Genomic DNA, 23983 nt, shown 5'->3' with positions numbered 1-23983 from the left:
GTAAATCAACTATACTTCAATTAAAAAACAAAACAAAACAAGTCTATGTTCCTAAAGCAGCACTAGTGGAAGGACAGTCTATTCTGAAACAGGAAAAGCTTTCATTGTTTTTGCCCTCAAATGTCCCGTTAAGGGAACATCCCCAATTTGGTATTCTAGCTATAACAGGGAACACAGCTACACAAATTCTGCTGTTCTGGCTGGACTGCAGAGCACTGCAATCTGCTGCTGACTTTGCAGACTGCAGCGTGTTTGACTCTGGGCGGATGTGCCCAGCCATAATGCCAGCAACTGATAACAACCTCTTCTGCTGATTGAAGAGGAATACAAGGGAGAGGAAAACAAACCACCGCGGGGTTTGACCTTGTTGTGCTGCACAATCCTTTTCATAAAATTGTACTTGTTTCCTGCTCCTCTGAGGGCTTTGCCTTCTTATTGAATTACTGTTTGCTAAGCTCTGTTTAACAGGGAGCAGCTGAAACCTAAGAGGAACCTGACTCTGCACCACCTATGTGTTGGAAAGATGCATTGCCCTGTGTCTTCAAACTGTCAATGCAAAGTGGAGGGGACACCGAGGAAAATGTGGGCACCTAGAGACTGTTCTGCAAGTTACGTGCAGAGTAGAAGCTACTCAGGAATCACTGGGGACAAAATCAATCACCATCACTATCTTGTTATCAATTAGCAAAAATGTCATTATGAAAAACCCAGGACAGATGTTCCTCTCGATGTGTTTTCATGGGCAGAGATTAAAGTGGTCCTGTCACTGAATATTGAGGCCTATCTGAATGGAAAGATGAAGAGATGGAGGTTGTATTCCGCATTTTCCTCTGGACTATAATTATCATATTTGGTAGACACAAGGCCACAGTAATGCCAATAAACTATTTCAAAATGTCAATAAGTTTGTTCCTGTCATTCTTATAGTTCATTCAAGGGATGCACAGTATTTCATAAACATATTTCTTCACAAGATCCAGAGAAGAAGTGATCAGCATCTCAACTTCCAGACAGACTGTGGGATGGTTAGACGATATTCAACAATTTAGCCAAGTCAAGGCCCAGAAAAAGCTACAACTCTAGGATACTTTACCTCAAATGTCCCCATACACTAACTGCCCTCTCCGGTCCCTTCCATTCTGTTGGCAAGATATGAAACATACAAGCTGCTTCATCCTTGGTTCTCAAATTCACAAAATGCTATTGATGTTCCTCATAAAGTACCATAAAACTATCTACAGATAAAATGAAGGGGCTCCTATTTTCTATCAGGGGTAGTAGAGGGAGCAAAAGAGAAAATATTTGCAAACCATTTGGTAAACCTGAAAATATGACTGAAATGCTTTCTATTAATCATATCATCACCAGCATTCCCCTGACCATCAGCAGCATTGGTGTCAGCTTGTTAGCTGTAAGAACCCTCCTTCAAGAAAGACTCTGACATCTGTTGAGCAAATGCTGCCAATTTTTCTATGACTGGGTAACATCCATGATGAAAATTGCTGCAACTTGATCTGGTGAATGAAATCACCAACTTTATTTTGCAGAAAGGCACAGTTCTAGCAGGACTGACCAGGAAACTCAGTCCATTACATAATCTCACTTCCTCAGTGACACGTAATTTGTCGTGCTGCTATTTTCTATAATAGTCCCTCAGCAACAAGATGCTTCTGAGATTTATTTGCCAAAATCATAGTTATGAGACATCTTATGGCAGTGAGATCAGGCAGGGAAAAGGTAAGGAAGAAAGTAATTAATATGTTTTATGTAGCCACACAATACTAGGCAATGGAATAAGCACTTTATACATATTACTGCATTTATCCTAACACCTTTGTTAGACCATAAACTTTATGAAAGGGATTATATCTTTGTTTATAAAACATACTGATATTCTCAAATATTCATAATACATAGCTACAGCCTCAGAAGCTAGCAGGGTTCAGGTATTTGATAGGGTTTTTAAAGGCTTTTGAATAAATTAACTACCATGCAAGGGCAACACTATCGTACTTAAATTACAAAAATTAGAAATCTGGAACTTTAGAGAGATTAAATTACCTGCCTGATAGGTAGGTTTGGCTGATAGTCATGTTTAGGTACCCCTAACGCAAAAGTCTGTGTTTTAAATAAATTTGCATGGAATGACAGATATATATATTTTCTCTTTTTTACTTCTGACTTTCCCAGATTGATTTATTTTTTAAAGTGATACAAAATTAAATGTAATAAAATGTACATGGGTTTCATGTGAACTTGGAAAAATTGATTAAACTTGGAAAAATTGAAGCTGACAGGTTGACTGCTGATATACCTAATATAATGAGACATATGTTTAGTTCTCTAGTACTTGGATGGTACATCCCTGGGCTTTGCTTAATTTCTATTGAAAAGCCCAGTATGTTCTGTTGTTTCAAAGCGTAGTCCTTCAGTAGAATAAGTCATGAAATTCCAGATGTGGAAAAACTGAATTAGGTAGTCCACGTGGGTGATGCAGTGTTATTGAAGAACAAGAATCCATTTGTTTCTATCAAAAGTATAGCTAAGACTTGATTTATTCTGTAATGGTATTATTTATACTATGGAATATTTGAGCTACAAAAGGGTGAATCACCTCTTCCAAGACAGATTTGAAATAAAGTAGGTTTAAAATACCCTATGTCATTCATAAAATCAGAGGACTACTCAGTGAAGTAATATGCTATCTTCTTATCATGGAAATCCATGAAGCTATCAATAAATGATCCTATGAGGGAAGAGATATGGGAACATATGTATATGTATAACTGATTCACTCTGTTATAAAGCAGAAACTAACACACCATTGTAAAGCAATTATACCCCAATAAAGATGTTAAAAAATAAAGAAAGAAAGAAAGAAAAATTGTGGTAAACTACACAATAAATAAATAAATAAATGATCCTCTGAGAAACAAGACTACATGTGGCATCTCCTTTTCCTTCCTCGTAGGAATCTATTAAAGATGTATCCACGGCAAATTTTTCAGTGATATTTTGTGAACACTGATATAAATTATGATAGGCAAAATCCTAAAATGGTCTTCAAGGACCCTACACCCTACTGTAAATGCCCTGTATAATCTCCAAGACTGAATATGATGGGTCTTACTCCATGATTAAGTTATATTATACGGCACAGTTGGCTCTGAAAAAGGGAGATTATCTGGGTGGGAATGACCTAATTATACGAGTCTTTTAAGTCTGGGTCTAGAGATCAGAGACAGAAATCAGAGAGATCTGAAGCATGAGAGGAATTCCATGTGAGAAAATATTCTCCACTGTTAAAATACTGGTAAGGACCTGAGAGCAATTTCTAGGAGCTGAGAGTGACCTCCAGCCAACAGTAAGTAAGAAAACGGGGAGCTCAGTCCTCATGGAACTGGATTCTGCCAACAGCTTGAATGAACTTGAAAGCAGACTCTTACCCAGAGCCTCCAAGAGAGAACTCAGTCTGGCCAGCATGTTGATTTCAGCCTTGTGAAAACCTGAGCAGAGAACCCAGTCACAGTGTGCAGGTAATAAACTAGTGTTGTTTTTAACCACTAATTTGTGGTGATTTCTTACAAAGCAATAGAAAATGAACACATAACTGCTGGTCATGAAGGCAAAAAGGAATCTAACATTTAAAATAATCATTATTATGTTACATATTAGTCTTCTAGTAAATCAAAATGAAAAGATGATAAATATGAGAAGTCTAGGTGAATACTTACTTCTAAAAACAGTCATTTATAATCCTAATCCACAGAGCAGTAAAATAAAATACACATAACTTTAAAACATACCTAATGGGTTCTAGTACAACAGAAAACGCTAGGTTTGCTTAATTCTGGATGCACAGCCTGCTAGTGCAGCAGTTACTCTCTCACCCACAGTTTTACTTCCCTGGAGCCCAGAGTTCTGACCCTGCAAGGCCAGAAAGCAACTGATGTTGCTTATGTGCCAAGGGACTAACATTTTTCTTCGATTTTTGCAATGTTGGAGATTTCTCCGTATTTGTCAAGTTCAAATCCTCGAAAGACAAAAACTTGTGTAATTTTTAGGCTAGCAGATTTAAAACACTGCTAAGGAATTCTCTTGACCTTTGATTTTTGAAATCATGCTTTTATAGTACTCAAAATATTATCATACGAATAAGCCAAATTTATATTCATACTGTAATATGCCCAGGAACATGGAGCCAGGTGAAATTTACAAAACTCATATTCAAAGACACCTGTAAATCCCCATTCAATTCAGCTAAACCTCTGGGCTTGATGATGGTAATTTTTCATCAAACGTTTGCAAACAGACATCATCCTGACCTCTCACTGAGAGCAAAAATTGGTGGCCAACCAAGGCAAGTATCCAGAATCAACTCTGCTATTCTGTCAAGCAAACAGCATGCCAGTAGACAATTTGTAATATGCCAGGCTGTGTCCCTGCAGAGTGTTCTGAGTCAGACCAGATGCCCATGTGCAGGCTCAGTCCTGGGTCAGACCAAAGGGTAGGCCAATGACATTCAAGCTACAATAAATAGCTTTCTCCATCAGTCAGAATATGTGCAAGATAAAGAGACAGAGAGGAGCTCAGCCATAATTCCATCTGGCTCAGCAGATCTGTAGAAGAGGGGAGGAAGGGGGTAATTTGAAGAAATTAACGTATTCTCAGACCAAATAAAATAAACCTTTTCTCAGAAGAACAGTCCTATAACCAATACAGAAATGGCAAAACAAAACAGCCCCACCCATTCAAAAGTGACCATCAGAGGATGGAAGTTCAGATACAATTTCTTTGCCTATTCTGACCACTGTGCAGTTTTTATAAATTCACCACGATGGCACTTTACACTAAGTGTAAGTTCTGATCCAGGACAGAGTCAGTCACCAGCTAGAAAAGTCAGTCCTGCAAGAAATAAATTAGGTGCCACTGAAAGAACGGTTCACCCTTCGAAGTTACCACAACTGGAATTAGAGTGAATATGTACACACGGTGGCAAAAACAACTGAAGATTTGGTGACTACAACTTGCTTTAAAATAAGTGAAGTGAATGTAAACTTAACTCATTTCTACTATACCCTTTTGTGTTTTCCACATCTTGTGCTAACTGGTCCCACTGAGGTGCAGTTGGACAAATCTGCCCAGAGCACTCAAAGTGACTCATCAGCAGTCACAGGACCACAGATGCACAGAAGCCACCTTAAGATCTGGTTCCTTTTCTTGGAGATTCTGAAGAGGGTGCCAACCACATTCAACACCAGGTTTTCAGAACTCTCCAAAGAGAAATTCTGCCCCACTGCTAAAGTTACTTCAAAAACCTCACTGCACAAGTGGCCCATGAAATAAACTCATTGGGGGTAAAATCTACCAAAAGATTAGCCTGATGTTAAATACTGATATTTAATAAGCAACAAGAGAGAAATTAGAGAGAGAAAACAAAGATAAAAGATCTGAACAGGTTTGGGCAATGGTAGAACAAATAAAATTATCCCACCTTGGTGGTAACGTTTTTACTCATTGATCCTCCCATTGGTGACCTACTTCTATGCAAAGAATTCCTCTTTTTCCAGAGCAGTTAATTGACACTACTAGGTGAATCAGTGGTAGCCTGAATGCCTGAGTATCCCATATCAAAAGGAATATAAACATTGGGATTTCCATCTACTCATACTGTTTCAAAAAGCACAGTCTTTGGAGTCAGACAGATATGACTTACAATACCACTAGTAGAGTGACTGTGTGTGTTACTTAACCTCTCTGAGCTTGTTTCCTCATGTGCTAGATGTTGATAAATATTTGTTTAATGTATGACTTACAGGTAATGAAACCATACATGTATTGCAGTGCAGAATATTTTTGTATAGTGGGGTGGTCGGTGAGCGCAAATTCCCTTACTCATCCTTTCCGATCCCCATCTAATTTTAATGTAGGCACATGGAATCAATTGCACCCCAGGACTCTCCTGCCATCTGCAGTGACTGGGTAGGGAAGAAAGAAAGCCTAACGTGAGAATTTAACAGGTTGATCTAGCAGTGATGACTTTCAGAGTTGAGTGATTTTTGTCCCCATTTTGCCATGCTATGACAACGTGGCTAACTCTCTACCTATAACCGCAATAATTCCAGGAGCTGTAGATCTTAGGGCTCTCTTCACTGGATTTCCAAAAGTGTCTGGCAAAAATTTGCCTTTATTAAAATCATGTACTCTCCTGGCAAAATCCCACAAAAGCAAGCACTTTTCTGACATAATTTTCTCCCTAAATTAAAGGTTTGTGAACCAAAGCACATATTAACACACAGGTCAGTATAAGACAGAAATAGTTCACGTTATCAAATTGTCCCAAGCTTTGAGTCAGGAGAGAGGGTGAAAGTGTCACTCGCCTGCGCTTCCGGCTCACAGCTGGTTGCAAAGCTTGCCTGGCCTGCTCTCTGTGCCTCTTTACCACCTGCAGCCCACCCCAGGCCCAAAAGGACTTCACAGTAATTTGTTCAGCAAATGTCTACAGCATCCTTATTTAAAATTAAGCCTTTCTACATGCTGCCAAAAGCTATGATCTAAAGAATTCTGGAGGCTCTTTGATTTCCCCTCCCCCACCCCATTCTTCTTAACCTGCAATCTGCCTCCCGTGGCTGCTCAGCATTGACTAACATCAGGCTCTTCTGATAAATCTACCTATAATGTACATGGAAATTCTCTCAATCCATCTCTGTTCTTTTCTGTGCTTATGCATTAATTTCCTGAAGATGAGCATGAATTTAGAATGTGAAACTATGGACATTAATAAAAAGACAACAATATGTCAGTGAAAACACATCACAAAAATATAGGAGGGACAGATATTATTAACTCATTTTGTAGGACCTCTGAAAGTCCTAGCTACAAAGTAGCTGTTTGGGAAGAAACAACTCATCACTTTTTATGGGACAAAATTTTGGCTTCTGAAATCCAAGTTTAAAGTATCACAAAGCAGAGTTCTATTATTTCAAGCATGCATATGGAGACAAACACACTACACAAACACATGCACTGTCCAACAATTTATATATATCCTTCATATACTGAGCAAACTGGCCTTACACCTACTTAAAACCAGTGTATCTACTAACACCTGTCTCTCTGTCTCTCATGTACAGTAAGCCATCCACTTTCCAAGTCTTTCGTAGCTAGACCCAGAAATTGAATGTGTGCTTTGGAACATGCTGAAGTACCATTTAAAGTACTGTCATTTAACTTAAGGACATGAGGGGCTTGAAGAGGCTGCTTCACATCTCATCAAAACCTTAGGAATTCTCAAGAGGAAATCAGAAGATTACATTTATGCTACATGCAGGGAAATCCTCTTACAAGGAGTTCACACAAGGCCAAGAAAGATAACTAGTGGCAGAATTCTTTCTCCCCAACCCCAGCTTGTCCTGGTCTTCACCATATCCCCCACATTCCTTATCCACTCATTCTACCACCTCCCTGGCCCAAGCAGACAAATTGGTTCTTGGATGCCTGCCATACCATCATTCATCTCCTCCGACAGCCCCAACAGAACAGTTACCACAGCAAACAGCCAAATCAAACTTTGTCTTCAGTGTGAGGTCCACATTCTATGGCTTTATCACCTCTGACATGAATTTCTAGCAGATCTCATCACATTAGTTCAATGCAATTACCAGAAATATTAACTGGATACATTTCATTGTAGATAGTCCATGGTATAAACAGGGACAGCATACAGAGGTGACCACCACAGCCCCGAGAGGTTTCAGAGCTTTTGAAAAACAACACTCCTGTAGGATTTCAAAAGGGAACCTTCCCTGTAGATGATACAGCACAGGCCATTTCTCCTTGAATCTCATGTTACCCTCTATAGCATCATCTTATTCTCAGGCCTATTCTATTTCTCTACAGAGCTGTGCTTTAACACCACATAATTAAGACAAATCCTCATTTCTCAAACAATTTTATGGTCAAGGTTTCATATATCTGAAAAGAAAATGGAAAGTAAAACAATTCTCTAGTCCTATTTTTCTAGAGAGGAAACATAGCAGATTATAATCCAATCACAGGTAATACACACACACACACACACACACACACACACACACACACACACACTCAGTTTACCAGATAACCCTTGTCATTGTTAATAACTCGAGAAAGCCAACTACATGATACTGGGAGGGGGCCGGGGGGAATGTGAAAAATGCATGACTTTGTGGAAGACCCCTTGACTACTATCTCACCTCATTTTGAGAAACAGCTTCGTTTTTTAGAATAATCAGGTTCCCAGCACTCTGTCCACTTTGGCCTGTGAGGTGCCTGCTGTCACCTGCTGCTGCTTGGGCTCCCCCAGGTCCCAGTCCTGTCTGAGCCCCTGTATTGTAAAACATGAAAGTGTCACTCCCTGAGCCTGCTGTCAGACAGGCCTTGTAGCAGTAGGTCTTGGTGAGGGAGCCGTTCCCTCGCACTTCAATGAAGTGAGGCTGCACTTTGAGGCCGTGTGGTATCCTGGCATCAATATTGTTGTTGGCCTGTTTGTAGAGTTCTGCAGGGCACCTCTCCCTCACTCCACAGAAGCCTCCACAGCACGCAGTGCCATAAGCAGTGTAGCGGTAGCACTTGATGATGCTCAAAACAATGATTGTCAAAAGAAATATAAAAGACACTGTGCTTAATGCTATTATTAGATAAAGTGTAATTTCAGAGTATGTCCGAGGACTTCTCACACGTCTCTGAGTGTCAGGGAGGATTTTGGAAACCCTATCCACTACAGCTACTGTAATGGCCACAGAGGCTGACAGCGATGGCTCTCCATTGTCTCGGACCACCACGGTCAGGTTGAAAGTGGTTCCACTCTCATCTCCCATCTTCCTGGTAGTCCTAATTTCTCCTGTATGTAGCTCTACTTTAAAGAGGTCCAGGTCAGAAATCTGGGCCAGATGGTAAAAGAGCCAAGCATTCTGCCCAGAGTCTGAGTCCATGGCTATGACTTTAGTGACCAGGTAGCCAGCAGGGGCAGTTCGAGGCACCATTTCAATGGCTGCTGACGAATTGGTTGAGGTAGGGTATAGGATGTGAGGGGCATGGTCATTCACGTCCACTACATACACGTTGGTGGTCACAGTGCTGCTCAGTGGTGGGCTCCCCTTGTCCCGGGCCTCCACAGTCACAAAGAACTCCCGAAATTTCTCATAATCAAAGGAGTTGACAGCATAAAGGCTGCCACTGACACTGTTAATGGAGATATAGGAGGTGACTGGCAGCCCTTGAATCTCCCTCTCCATGAGGGAGTAGGTCACCTCCGAATTCTCCTTTTCATCTGGGTCTGTGGCTTGCACAGTGCAGAGCAACACCCCTGGCAAATTGTTTTCCTCGATGTAAATGGAGTAGGAGTCCTTCAGGAAGCTGGGTGGATTGTCATTGATGTCGGAGATCTCAACCTGCAGTGTCCGCTGGGATGTGAGCTGTGGTACTCCCCCATCAGTGGCTGTCACTGTGATGTTGTAGGCAGCCACCTGCTCCCTGTCCAGGGGGCCACTCACTACCAGTGTGTAAGAGTTTCCAAAGCCATTCAGTCGGAAAGGCAGTGTGGCCTCCAGGCCCAGGCTCACTTTCCGGTTGGGACCTGAATCTTGGTCATTGACACTGAGAAGGGCCACAACGGTGTTGGGGGCAGCATCCTCAGGCACTGGGCTGTACAGGTCCGTGAGCACCACCTCTGGTGCGTTATCATTCACATCCACGATGTCCACCAGCACCTTGCAGTGACCCACCATGGGCACTGGGCCCCGGTCTGTTGCCTGCACATAGATCTGGTAGGAAGAGGCCTCCTCATAATCCAGCTCTCCACTTACCCGCACTTCCCCCGTGCTGGCGTCGATGCTGAAGAGCTGCCTCTCCCGGTCCGACGTGTAGCTGCTCAAGGAGTACGTGAGCTCGCCATTGGAGCCCTCATCCGGGTCTGAGGCATTCAGCTTCACCACCAATGTGCCTGGGGGAGCGTCCTCCCGAAGCTGGACGCGGTAAGTGGACTGGTCGAAGGCGGGAGAATTGTCGTTAGTGTCCAGGACAAGCACAGAGATCTGCGCGGTGCCTGAGCGGGCTGGGCTGCCCCCGTCCACAGCTGTGAGAACCAGGTGGTGCAAGACTGCCTGCTCGCGGTCTAGGCCCTTACGCAGCACCAGCTCCAGCACTTTACTGTTCTCCTGCAGGGGTTTCAGGTCCAGCTCGAACTGCTCGCTGGGGCTGAGCTCGTAGGTCTGCACCGAGTTGGTGCCCACGTCGGGGTCCTGCGCGCTCTCTATGTGAAAGCGCGCTCCAGGTGCCACCGATTCACTTACCTGAAGCTGGTAGTCGGGCCGCGGGAAGCGCGGCGAGTTGTCGTTGATGTCCAGTACCTCCACCTCCACGGCACTCACCGCCACGGGGCTGTGCGCCAGCACTTCCAGGCTGAGCAGGCAGCGAGGCCTTTGCTCACACAGCGCCTCCCGGTCAATGCGCTCGTTGACGAAGAGAGCTCCACTGGTCAGGTCCAGCTCCAGGTAACGAGGGCTGGGCGCACCCAGGTGGTTCATACGCAGGCAGCCCGGCCCCAAGCGCCGCAGCTCCAGCCCCAGTGCGCGAGCCACGTTGCCCACAAGCGCGCCAGGTGTCTGCTCCTCTGGCACCGAGTATCGCAGCTGGGAGGCCGCTGGACCCGGCAGCAGCAGTAGCAGCAGGAAAAGCAGCAGCAGCCAGAACATGGGCGTCCGGAGCCGGGGATGCTCTGTCGCCACAGGTCTGGTGCCCGCCAGCTCCATAGCCACCGGCCGCGCCGGAGGCAGCAGCTTCCCCAGCCGTGCTCCACGCCGGAGCCGCGCCTCCGCCTCCGCCTCCGCTCGTGCCGCCCTGCGCCCGCTCCCCCACGCCTCACGAGCTAGCAAACGCCGGGGCCGTTCCCCTCGTGGGCCCTCCGGAGGGCTCCTGGCCCCGCCGCCCGCTCTGATTCCCCATATTCCAGCTCCTCCGCTCGCCTCAGGGTCGCTCAGCCCAGCTTCGTTTCCTGCCGCCGCCGCCGCCGCCGCCGCCGCTGCTGGTCCAGGAGGAGGGAAGAGGAAGCAGAAGAGGAGGGGGAAGAATGCTCAGCAAGTCCGGCTCCGATTCCGCACCGAAGTGGCGGACGGCGACCCGGACTGTCCAGTCGCTCCAGCCACTCCAGCCCCAGCTCCTCCGCCCCGGACCGGCCGGATCCCAGCAGACCCCGGGAACACGGCCACTCCCTTTTTCCCTGCCCCCACTGTCCTGTTCAGCCAGTCTCCACGGTCCCTCGGCTGCTGAACTGGTCTTGTAAGGAGATTATTCGCCCCCCCAGCCACTCCAGCCCCAGCTCCTCCGCCCCGGACCGGCCGGATCCCAGCAGACCCCGGGAACACGGCCACTCCCTTTTTCCCTGCCCCCACTGTCCTGTTCAGCCAGTCTCCACGGTCCCTCGGCTGCTGAACTGGTCTTGTAAGGAGATTATTCTAGGAAAAGCAGTTAAGTCTCTAGGACTCGGGCTTTCAGCTCCCAGAAAAAGATTTCCAAGCGCAAGTCAAGAAAATACACCGAGGGCCTTGGCTAAGTACGGATATCTGGGCGGCGGCTCCACGTTCAAAGAAACAAACGCAAGTGAGGCGCTCTGGGCTTACTGATGATGGGGATTATTTCCCTGACACCAACATTTTCCCTGAATACTCCTAAATACTGCAGAAACTTCTAGGGCGGAGGGAGGGGGGGTGGCAAGTGCTGTCATCTTTCGCGGAGCAAGCCTAAAATTAGCATCCTGCGATCCAACACTCAATTCTGCTCCTAGCCAAGTGGCTTTTACTTCCAGTGTGTGCCTTGGCAAATAACCAATATTTCAGGTTTTAATATTCTTTCTTTAAAAAATTGGTTCCATGAAGCTGCAGGCTAAGCTCTTATTTAACCCCTTTTGATCATAGTGGGGAGAATCTGGTAAAATTTTAAAGAGATTCTTCCCTCAAGCTTTTCCTCATTTTACTTCAAATTTTTTTCATTTATCACCCAAGACATTTTCTTTCTTTCAAGAGTGATTTAAATTTTTTTCTTTAACAGATGACAATGTCTTCAAGAGCCTGCAAAACCATTACATCAAGAGAGTTACTCTTGATTTCCCAAGCCTGGCTGGAATTTGGACTCCATTAATGCTTTGCAGTGAAAAGTCTGCTGTTACTAAGCGAAATGTGGAAGGCTGGGATTTATCTCACAATAGCCAGCAATTTCAATGGCTGCAGCTCATCTTACATAAATATAAGGTTCCTTTACCCCTCTGGGTCTCTGTTCCCCTAAGACTCCCCCCTTGTATTGCTGCAGAGGCAACAAAAAGGATAACCAATTGTCAGTAAACAAGAAGGCAGAAGGATCAGAGGAAGCCTTTCTGTTCTGTGTCATTGCCTCTGTTTCTCTGTTTTGAACATCCACTGTTCCCAGGCCCTCCCATCTATTCTACAAGAGTTTAAAATTCATTGTCTCACTTGTACAAAAGCACTCACTAAAGTGTTCTTTCTCCTTCTTTCTCTCAGCATCCTCTCACCCCTAGATCTTCTGCTGTCATTTGCTAGCTATGAACTGGAACAAAACTAGGAGACCTGACATTTGGCACGCTTCCCTCCTTCAGGGCATAGTTGAAGGGGCCAAGACACCCAGGTTTCAAAGGCCTGGACTAGCACATCTCTTCTTCCCACCTACCAAGTACAGCAGCTGACAACTCCACAACCTAACCCATTTTATTCCAGAGAAGCTCCCAGCTTCCTCCTATCCCTGCTGCTTCTTATTTGTCCTCTTTGTTCCCTCAGGAGTGCAAAGTGGGAAGCAATTTCCATCACATTCTATTTCTGTTTCTGTTCTTAAGCCTCTGGCTTCTCCCTCTCTGTCTGCTTCCTCCCAAAATGTCCCTACAGTAACTCTGTCTCTGCTGTGGTAATTTGATCTCAGAAAGCCTTTAACTCTCAAGTGCATGAAATGTAGGCCTGGCCTATGTCTTCACCCATTACTTATTTCTGAAAATAAATGGGTTATAGGTGGAATCAAGTTATAAGTTGTCAGGAAGAATGACCTTTTCTTCCCCCATCTCCTCCCAGGCTTTCACAGTTGCTGCCATCTCTGCCCACAGCTCTGAAACCTGGTCACTAGGCATTGACCATGTGTGGACCTGTGCCCCTGAAGAGATCACAGGCACTTAAAGAAGAGATTAAAATGACAGAGGCTTGGTAATGTTTTTAATGGAAGCCCCCAAGTGTCAAATCTCAGGAGAAAAATCAGGGCTCCTCTATTAGCAATCTTGTCATCTTCCAGCAAGGACATCTGCCAGGTTGTCCATTTTGATGTGTTGGGATCATAAGCTTCAACTACTACCTACTCCCTCAGTGGCTGAGAAGACAAACATAGCACCAACACAAATCAGCCACCTCTTCAAAGACGTACTAAAGAGATGGCAAACTCTGTATCTGGCACTACAATGATTTAGTTGCTCATACTATTGTACATGTCTCATGCCAACCTTACTAGTTGGTGGAGTAGGATTGCTTAGATTGCTGGCAAGTGCCCTGTCTACGAATATTAATACTAATGCCTCAGCCACACCACTATGCATTCCTTCCTTTCCTTGGACCTTCAAGAACCCCCTATTGAAAAGCAGAATAGCGCAGATTTTGAAGTCAGTCACACCCCTGCCAACGACTAACCGTGTGGCCTTGGTCATGTTACTTAACCTAAGCTTCAGTGTACTCATTTTAATTGGGGAAGACAATTTTAAGTAAACTCATAGAATCATTACGATTACATGAGATGATGTATATAAAACAATCTGAGAGAGATTAAGAGGTATAAACTTCCACTTACAAAATAAATAAGTCACAGGTATGAAATGTACTCTATGGGGAATACAGTCAATAATAATGTGATATCTTTGTATGGTGACAAACGCTAACTAGACTTATCACGGTGATCATTTTGTAACACATAGAAATATTGAATCACTATGTTGTGTACCAGAAATTAACACAGTGCTGTTCGTCAATTATACTTCACAAACAAACACACAGAAAAAGAAATCACACAACACTGTAAATCAACTATACTCCAATAAAATTTTTTAAAAAAGAAAGAAGATCTGTGGTTACCAGAGGTGGGGGGCAGGTAGGAGAGGGGAGTTTAGATGAAGGTAGTCAAAAGGTACAAACTGCAAGTTATAAGATAAATAAGTAGTACTAGGGATATAATGTACAACATGATAAATATAATTAACGCTGCTGTATGCTATACATGAAAGCTGTTAAGAGAATAAATCCTAAGAGTTCTCATCACGAGGAAAAAGTTTTTCTTTATTTTCTATCTATATGAGATAATGGATGTTCATTAAACTTATTGTGGTAATCATTTCATGATGTACGTAACTTAAATCATCATGCTGTACACCTTAAAATTATACAATGCTGTATGTCAATTATATCTCAATAAAACTGGAAAGAAGAAAAACCAATCTGCATAGTAATTGACAAGTATGTTATTATTATCATTATTATTGTTATTATTAAATGCAACAATTTATTAGCATCAGATAACCTTAGTTGACAGTCTATATACAGCATGGCCCTTTAAGGTATCAAACAGAGATAAGCACCGGTAACTATGCCAGACAGGAAGTCAGTGATGATGGAGAAGATGAGTGTGCACCAAAGTTAAGCTTACCCAATTATTTCTAGAGCTTAGCCTATATTTTGAAAACAAAAACCAGTCCCTTTCTATATCAGCAAAGAAAAGGGACTTCCATCATGAGAATTCCTTCAAGGGATTTGTTCCCTCACAAGAGATTCACCTTTTTAGGATATGTGAAAATACTTTAGCAACAGAGTACAGAAGTGTTCCCCAAAATGCTGTAATCTCTAGTGCCCAGTGTAGAGCTTGGCACAGAGGTACTTAATTAATGTTTCTTGAACAGAACTAAATTTACAACTTTACCTGTGCAATCCTGTCAAATAGAAATAGCTTCATCTTTTCTCTCCCCCTTTTAAATGTTCTCTATATTTCAATGTCCATCTTAAAACCTACCTAATCCATGAAACATTGTCTACTCTAAACATACTTTTTTTTCTCTTTCATAGTCTACATCTCTCTCAATGCTGACATTCAGAATTCTGAATGTGTCATTCTTTAATTCATCCAAATGCTTTAGTATTATTTCCTTACCTTAATTATACACAACCTACAAGCAGAAGCCATGTCGTATATGTCTGTGTATTTCCTTACAGTGTAGGAAAACTTACAGACTCTCAATAAATAAGCGATGGCTGTTTCATTTTCTTCAGATCCTTTTTTAGCAGATTCAAGAAGTGCTGCTGCTTCTCCCTTTTTTCCCCAGGTCTAACGGTGAGAAGGCTCAAGAGCCTGCAATGATTTTACTTCCTTTAAATTTTGAAATTCAAAATATTTCAAACCTGGAGAACTGAATCCTACTAATGAAGTTGCTGGACGCTAAGAAAGGCTCTGCTCAAAAGTATTATCACTCTTTCTACTTTATATTATAATTATAAACTGTAAAATAAAGGTATTCCTTGCTCATAACTAACATGGAAAGTGACATGATACGAGAAGTGCCACAAAAAGACATGATTTTGTTTACCCCCATGTTAGATGGAGAACTTTGAAATAGTATCCCTTAATTGTATCTGTAAAATGCATCTATCACAAGGTCATTGGACACAGGAGCAAAACCAATCAGAACACAACCCAATTAAGCCTCTAAGAAAAATACTGGTATGGGACTTCCCTGGTGGTCCAGTGGTTAAGACTCCCAATGCAGGGGGCCCGGGTTCTATCCTTGGTCAAGGAACTAGATCCCCCATGCCGCAACTAAAGATCCCGCGTGCCACAACTAAAAAAAGAGAAAAGATCCCACATGTGGCAACGAAGATCCCACATGCCAACTAAGACCTGGAGCAGTCAAATAAATAAGTAAATATTTTTTAAAAAAGAAGAAAGACAAATACTGGTACTCAGTGAACTCTCCTAATTCACATAAATTTTCCTTTCTCTATTATTAGTGCCATTACAAATCATTTTACTTTGGGGAACCAAACAATCTGGAGTCTTTTGGCCACAGGGCAAGGGGACATGCTCATTAGTTGCATCAGGCTTTGGGCTGACCATTATGGGAGTATCTGCCAAATAGGGAAGGTTCTAATTTTCAATTTTAAGTTGTATATCTATGTTGTCCCACAAACTGAGCACGATATATAATTTAAAAACAGAAACAAATGAACATCCCAATGCTTAGTGTGATCCAAAATAGTTTTAAAATTCCACCTTATTATAAAAGAACTGCACATCTGATCCTTATGCATCTTCAGAAGGAAAATGCTTACCAACATGATTACAGCGTTTGTCACAGGTACAGCATCCAATGGTTGGAGAGATAAAAAAGATTTTTCAAATAACATTATGGCTGAATTTTTTCCACAGTCCCTTCCCTCCAGAGGGAATGCATTAACTTTTTTTTTTTTTTTTTTTCCTTGCGTTATGCGGGCCTCTCACTGTTGCGGCCTCTCCCATTTGCGGAGCACAGGCTCCGGACGTGCAGGCTCAGCGGCCATGGCTCACGGGCCCAGCCGCTCCGCGGCATGTGGGATCTTCCCGAAACGGGGCACGAACCCGCGTCTCCTGCATCGGCAGGCGGACTCTCAAGCACTGCGCCACCAGGGAAGCCCTGCATTAACTTTTAGGGAAAGATTCTCTAAGTTTTTATTGATAGTTCTGAGAAATTAATATACTGTTGATTTTTGACTGAGGCATCTGAAAATTGCTTAGAATAAACAAAGGAACTCAAACTATCTTTGGACAAGTACTAGTAAAAACAGAGAATACATTAAAGGCTTGGGACAGATTGTGTAAAATAAGAGATAAAATCAAACTATTCAATTATTTGAGGGCTTTGCTTCTCTATCAGTATTTTCAATTGAGATGGCCTACCAAGAATCACAGAATATTAAAGGTTGAGAGAGATTTAGAAAGTATCTCACCCAAATTCTTTATTTTTCATTGAACAAAATGTTTCAGTAGAACTTGAACCTCAAGGTCAGTGAGGAGATAGGAAGCATAAAAGTGCTATAAGTAAGCCAAGTGACAAATGATCTTCCAGAGTACTAGAAGAACTTACAGATGTGACTACCAAATTTCCTATTTTTAAAAAAAGTGCCATTGAGTTTGATATAAACTCCTTCAGAACTCTATTGTTACTAAAGTAACTGTATATGAGCACTTATAGGGACTACTTTGACTTAACTGAAAACTGGTAACATCAAACCTACCACATAGACTTAAAAAAAATTTCACATGGGCATTTTAGATTTTCAGTTGCTAGACTCATTGATAAGGGAAATGCTACAGGCATAGTCTATTTGGAATTCGTGGAGACATTAAACAAAGTCCCCCCAATATATCCTTCCAGACAAAAGGAAGAAAGAAAGGCTGCAAGACAGTATGATTAGATGATTTCCTAATTGTTTGGATAACAGTGAGACAAAAAGTGTTTATTAATGGAATGCTTCAGCCTGGAAGGAAAATTCCTGTAGGTGACTGCCGAGATTCACCATTGGTCTTATCCCTTATTCAATATTTTATCAATGACTCAAAGTGAGGAAGCATCAAGTGTCCAGGCCAATCCAGCAACAAGTTGAGCTCTCTAGAATGAGAATATCAACTGCCTAGGGTAAAACATGATTCTAATTCAATGACATTAGTACCAGTATTCTATCTGAGACTCAATACATGCCAGAAATTGGTAAGTTTGTATTTAATTTCTGGCTTCCAGTATTGCCATTAAAACCTGTTCCAAGCTTCCATTCATCACTCAAGGCCTTTTATTTTAATAGAAAAACTTGTTTGGCTCTGTTTCTCCTCTGCAGTTCTTGGGATTTTAGCCATAGAATAAAATAAGATGGTAATTTGGCACTAAACAATATCCTTGTTCCCAAGTGGGTTTTAGCCACAGCATTCATCGATCTGTATAATGTTTTTTTCTATTTCAAAAAATGTAGATATTGTTGAGGTACCTCAAATTGGAACTGTTTTCCAGGATATGACCTAAGCTCAGTCTAAAGGAAGGCCATGGTGTCTCCTTTCTATACCCATTGTGTTTGTTGCTTGGAGAAAACAAACTTATACCTCCACCTAAAAAGGGTGAATTCTCAAAAGTATCTGTTCATATATTCAGAGTATCAAGTAACTGTTGGCTTTTGGGGTCCTCCTTGCCATGCTGATGCCTTAGCACTACTGTTCACATATTATGTCTATACATATTAACTCATTTAATGCTCACAAGAGCACAATCCCCAATCAGGTTGGTACTGATGAAGAAACTGGATCCCAAAAAGGTGAAGGAATTAACAGAATCTTCAGGAAGCTCTTGTCCATGCCCTTGTTTCTTGAGATAGTAACACTACATCTGACCACTACACATGCACTTCTAATTAAGAATCATGTTACTGGCCTCCAGCAATTAATTTCCAAGTATTTTATGAGATCCTATACAATTGTTTTGTTTTTCTTTTGCGGTACGCGGGCCTCTCACTGTTGTGGCCTCTCCCGTTGCGGAGGACAGGCTCTGGACGCGCAGGCTCAGCAGCCATGGCTCACGGACCCAGCCGCTCCACAGCATGTGGGATCTTCCCGGACCGGGGCACGAACCTGTGTCCCCTGCATCGGCAGGCGGACTCTCAACCACTGTGCCACCAGGGAAGCCCTCCAACTGTTGTTATAACTACAATTTTTTTGTCTTTTAGAGACTTCAATTGGAATATACATATATATATATATATATATATATATATATACATACACACACACACACACACACATACATACATATATATGTATTTGGACTATATATATATTTATATATATTTTAAATGGCTGGCCTTAGCAAAAGTGTTATACAAAATAGATTTGTATTTCATATCCCAGCCTCTTCCTTCAGTACTATCTTCCCACCTATGATATTCTGCCTAAGTAATGGGGTTTTACAAATGAATTGGCTTGTGGGATCTTAGTTCTCCCACCAGGGATTGAACCCGGGCCCCCTGCATTGGATGCAGAGAGTCCTACCCACTGGACTGCCAGGGAATTCCCAGACTTTTCTAATATAAATCTCATTAGTGTATTCCTTGTGATGGATTTTGTTACATAAATCCGTTAGCAGTTATGTGTATATTATAAGGTGGGTAAAACATAAATTCTCTAAATTAGCCAAGTTAAGATGTACTCTGGGGCTTCCCTGGTGGCGCAGTGGTTGAGAGTCCACCTGCCGATGCAGGGGACACGGGTTCGTGCCCTGGTCTGGGAAGATCCCACATGCCGTGGAGCAGCTGGGCCCGTGAGCCATGGCCGCTGAGCCTGAGCGTCCGGAGCCTGTGCTCCACAACGGGAGAGGTCACAGCAGTGAGAGGCCTGCGTACCGCAAAAAAAAAAAAAAAAAAAAAAAAAAAAAAAAAAAAGACGTACTATGTATTCTGTGATATTAAAAGATCCTTTAAGGCATTTTGATGAGAAATTAATGTTATCTAAAACCTTTATCAAAGTTAGAAACCTTTTATTAAAATTAGAAAAGACTTATAGATTCTTCAATTTTGTGGTATCCTCAGAACTTTTTACACATATCTTTTAGGTAGTAAGATCTAGGATTAAATTTCTCTAGCAATAATAGACACAACTCCACTTCAAGGTTTTTAATCCCATTGTATGCTTAGGTCATGCACCTACTTAGGGTCCTGTTACAATAATCCTGCTTTATGTAAAACCAGACTCCAAGATTCAAGATCTGGCTCTACTGTTTATTATGTGTCATTGGGAAAGTTTTTTTTTTTTTCTCTAAATCTCAGCTTAGTAAAATAAAGAAAAATAGTACTTACTACCAACAGTTCCTGCTAGACATTTATTCCGATAAAGCATGGAAATTTTTCATTGTATAAATTCTCAATGATTATTAGCCAGAAAAAGGAGGGGTGCAGCATGGGGATAGAAGTCTCATAAAATTATCCAAATAACCTGAGGAGAAGGGAGGGATGAGTCAAAAGACAGCAAAGGCCCAAGTTTCTGCCTTCCTTTTTTGTGTACTCTACTTGACTGATAGAATTGAGAAGAAAAATCTTGTTCTATTTATAGTAATGGTTCTATTTATACAGCATCTCTGAACTAAGGGTCTCAAAGATCATTTAACTTATACATCTACAACTTGAAGTTGCTTGATGCCAACTTCAGCTTTTCAGCCCTGAATAGGAAAATATATATGTGTGTGTGTGTGTGCGCGCGTGTGTGTATACACACACGCGCGCACACACACACACACACACACACACACACACATATATATACACAAAACTCCCCAATCAATCAACACTTTAACGTGAGACTTTTCTTTATCTAAATCTATTGGGGAATTTTCCAATAAACCCAGTGAACCAAAGACAATGGGGTGGTAACTTTAATGAAGATATAAAACTGAAGCATAGAATGGTCTGATAATTTACTAGAAATACAGAGTTGATTTCAAGCAGAACTGGGGAAAAAAATCTCACTTTCTCTCTTTCCAACTCAATGTTACATCTATTACAACAGAGTTGTCACCCTAAGATATTCAATATCCTTTATAATTAAAATTTCATCATAGCCTCCTATGATTGGTTTTCTGCTGTACTCTCAAACTAGACTAGTATTCCTCTGATCCAATTATCATAAGCTCATTTAAACTGTATATGAAAGATTTACTGGTTCATAAATCAATGAATATATAGGATATATTGGACAGATATGCCTCCTACGATATGTAGATTTAGTGTTCCTTAAGCTAGCAGGAGTTGAAGAATAAATAGGATTTTCAAGTTACAAAAAGTCATTCTTTCCAGGTGTCAACAATGATGTGTTAAGAAAGTAGCAGCAACCCTAAAAATGTCAGACTGTGAGTTTCCTGAGTACAAGGATGAATATTGCATCCTTGGATGAAAAATTTAGCTATAATTCTGAGAATTAGGCAATTTTAGTTTGGGGGTAGGCACAGAAAATTAAATTATCATGGATTATTCCCTATTCTTATTCTCTCCCCAACATATTTTGAAAAGAATCATGGAGGGATTCAATGGTGTTACAATAAGATAACCAAATTAAATTATCAAATTTAATGCTCATTAAAGAATTTGTATATGCATCAAGGTTACTGAGTCAACATTAAAAGTGAATGGAGGGACTTCCCTGGTGGCACAGTGGTTAAGAATCCGCCTACCAATGCAGGGGACAGAGGTTCAAGCCCTGGTCCGGGAAGATCCCACATGCCGCAGATCAACTAAGCCCGGGCACCACAACTACTGAACCGACGCTCTAGAGCCCACATGCCACAACTACTAAGCCCGTGAGCCACAACTACTGAGCCCATGAGCCACAACTACTGAAGCCTCCGGGCCACGCTCCACAACAAGAGAAGCCCACAATGAGAAGCCCCCAGACCTCAACAAAGAGTAGCTCCCGCTGACTGCAACTAGAGAAAGCCCAAGTGCAGCAACGAAGACCCAATGCAGACAAAAATAAACAAATAAATAAGTGAATGGAGGTTTATTTTCTCTTGATGACAATGATAGAGACGCTATTCAACAATAAATTCCTAAAAAATTCCTAGAGCTCTGAAAAAACAACATCTACAAATTCACTTAGGTGGTTGTGTAAATTTATGTGTATAACTTCGAGAGGAAAAATGTTATTTGATATCTCAGTAGGACATAGACATATTTGCATACTTGGTTAAAGTGAGCTGTAAAAAAATTAAGTTTAATGCCTTTATGTGATTTCCATTAGTTATCTTAAAATAGAATGCATCTTGGAACTCTTTCAAATTGCGTATTAAGAAATTCACAGAATGACACTGACTTCAATATATATTTTCTTGAGAATTTTGTTTCTGCTTTCTTTATATCTTCACACTTTCGAGCCCAAGACTGAGGTTCTAAGCTTGGGGAACTTACAAAAGTTAATAAATTTTTTTTAAAAAGTGAATGGAGGGACTTCCCTGGTGGTGCAGTGGTTAAGAATTTGCCTGCCAATGCAGGGGACACAGGTTCTATCCCTGGTCTGGGAAGCTCCCACATGCTGCAAAGCAACTAAGCCTGTGCACCACAACTACTGAGCCTGTGCTCTAGAGGCCACAAGCCACAACTATTGAGCCTGTGTGCCACAACTACTGAAGCCCACGTGCCCTACAGCCCACATGCCACAACTACTGAGACCACACACCACAACTACTGAAGCCCGCGTACTCTAGGGCCTGCGTGCCACAACTACTGAAGCCTATGCACCTAGAGCCCATGCTCCACAAGAGAAGCCACCGCAATGAGAAGCCCGTACTCGCCACAACTAGAGAAAGCCTGCGCACAGCAACAAAGACCCAATGAAGCCAAAAAAAAAAAAAAAAATCAAACACCATACTGAGTTAGTTGCTTTTCCTCTGGGCTTCCTAAGTAGCACGTATTTGTTTCACTGTAGCTCTAATTTGTTTGTATTATATTTGACAGTATACCTGTTTATTGTTGAGATATCTTTCACTGTTATGGATTATATCTTACCTGTCTCCACATTTTGAGTGTCTCATGCTCAAAAAAGCATGTCAAATGGAGTGACTAGAATAAATAAATATAGAAATTGTTATATGTCAAGTACAGCCACAAATACCACCTCTAATAAAGTTTGATTATTTGAATGTTTTTGTGTTTTCTTTTTTTATTGAAATATAGTTGACTTACAATGTCATGTTGGTGTCAGGTATACAGCACAGTGATTCAGTTATATATACATACACACACATATATACATATATATGTATATATATGTGTATGTGTATATATATATATGTATTTTTTCAGATTCTTTTACCTCATAGGTTATTGTCTGAATGTTTTAAGTGAAAGCATGTGCTCTCTTGGTTCAGTTACTAAGTATTTCATAGTAGAATTAATGTATGAATTACTTTCTTTCCAAAATTAATAATAAAATATTTAAATCCCCCTATGAAGCATTTCAATACTACTTAGATGCTAGTCTGCTGGTGATAAAACTGTATAATAGGGAATCTCAGCTAATGGCAGCCTAAATTATTCAGAGCAGCCATCTTACTAAAAGCAAGTAAATATTCTGGATAAAATATTAAAACAATTATCTTAAAGGCACTGAAAACCAGATAAGTTAATGAGGAACTGCTAAGACAAATTCTGGAGGAAACTTAAATCCAAAGAGGTGAGCAGAATTTTGAACTTGCTTTTCATTCTGAAAGCATCTGCCAACACAAACTTGGACATAAATTCAGATAATTTGTGGGATGAGGAAGACAGAAATTAAGAACCAGAATGTACATAAACTAAGGATTCTTATAGGATCTCCAAACTACAGTAATCTGGAACCCCAAGGACTATATTCTCCAGGTAATGGTGTAACAAACCTATCCACTCTCCAGCCCAGAGAACTGCTGGGGAGTTTGACTTGGAGCCAACCAGAACAGAAGGAAAACAGGAAAGGAAAACAAATCTTATAAAGTTGTGGTTGGATACTGGATACCCCACAGATTTCCAGCTGGGTATACATAGAGTCTAAGTCTCCAAAGACCCTCAAGTCTTGAACTTAGATTAAAGCAGTTTACAGCTAGTAGTTTTCAGACACTGGCAGGTGTAAATAAAAATCTATCCTGAAGGCACTTTCATTCAAGATCTCAGGATATCCTGACAAATATTATTTTCAGGGTAATGACCATCATAAGTCAGGGGAAATCTGGCACACATGGAAATATGGAGCTGTGATCAAAAACCAGCGGAAGGGCTTCCCTGGTGGCACAGTGGTTGAGGGTCTGCCTGCTGATGCAGGGGACACGGGTTCATGCCCCGGTCCGGGAGGATCCCACATGCTGCGGAGCAGCTGGGCCTGTGAGCCG

General features: G+C 41.7%; 1 protein-coding gene across 2 annotated transcripts in view; it reads right to left on the bottom strand.

Moving 5' to 3' along the window:
* Window positions 1-23983, bottom strand: part of LOC103083238 (protocadherin alpha-C2) — a 92582-nt gene that overhangs the window by 31703 nt on the left and 36896 nt on the right. Inside the window, exon 1 of one of the 2 annotated variants that reach the window (XM_007461483.1) lies at window positions 8235-10790. The exons of the other annotated variant lie outside the window; for it this stretch is intronic. Coding sequence (XP_007461545.1) covers window positions 8235-10790 — 2556 coding nt within the window. Of the gene's footprint in view, window positions 1-8234; window positions 10791-23983 lie in introns of those variants that run through there. 2 annotated transcript variants of the gene reach the window in all.

Source organism: Lipotes vexillifer, unplaced genomic scaffold (assembly GCF_000442215.2).
Source record: "Lipotes vexillifer unplaced genomic scaffold, Lipotes_vexillifer_v1.1 scaffold217, whole genome shotgun sequence".
In the NCBI taxonomy this organism is placed as follows: Eukaryota; Metazoa; Chordata; class Mammalia; order Artiodactyla; family Lipotidae; genus Lipotes; species Lipotes vexillifer.
The sequence above is the reverse complement of the archived record's forward strand: the minus strand, read 5'-3'. Positions and strand labels throughout refer to the sequence as shown.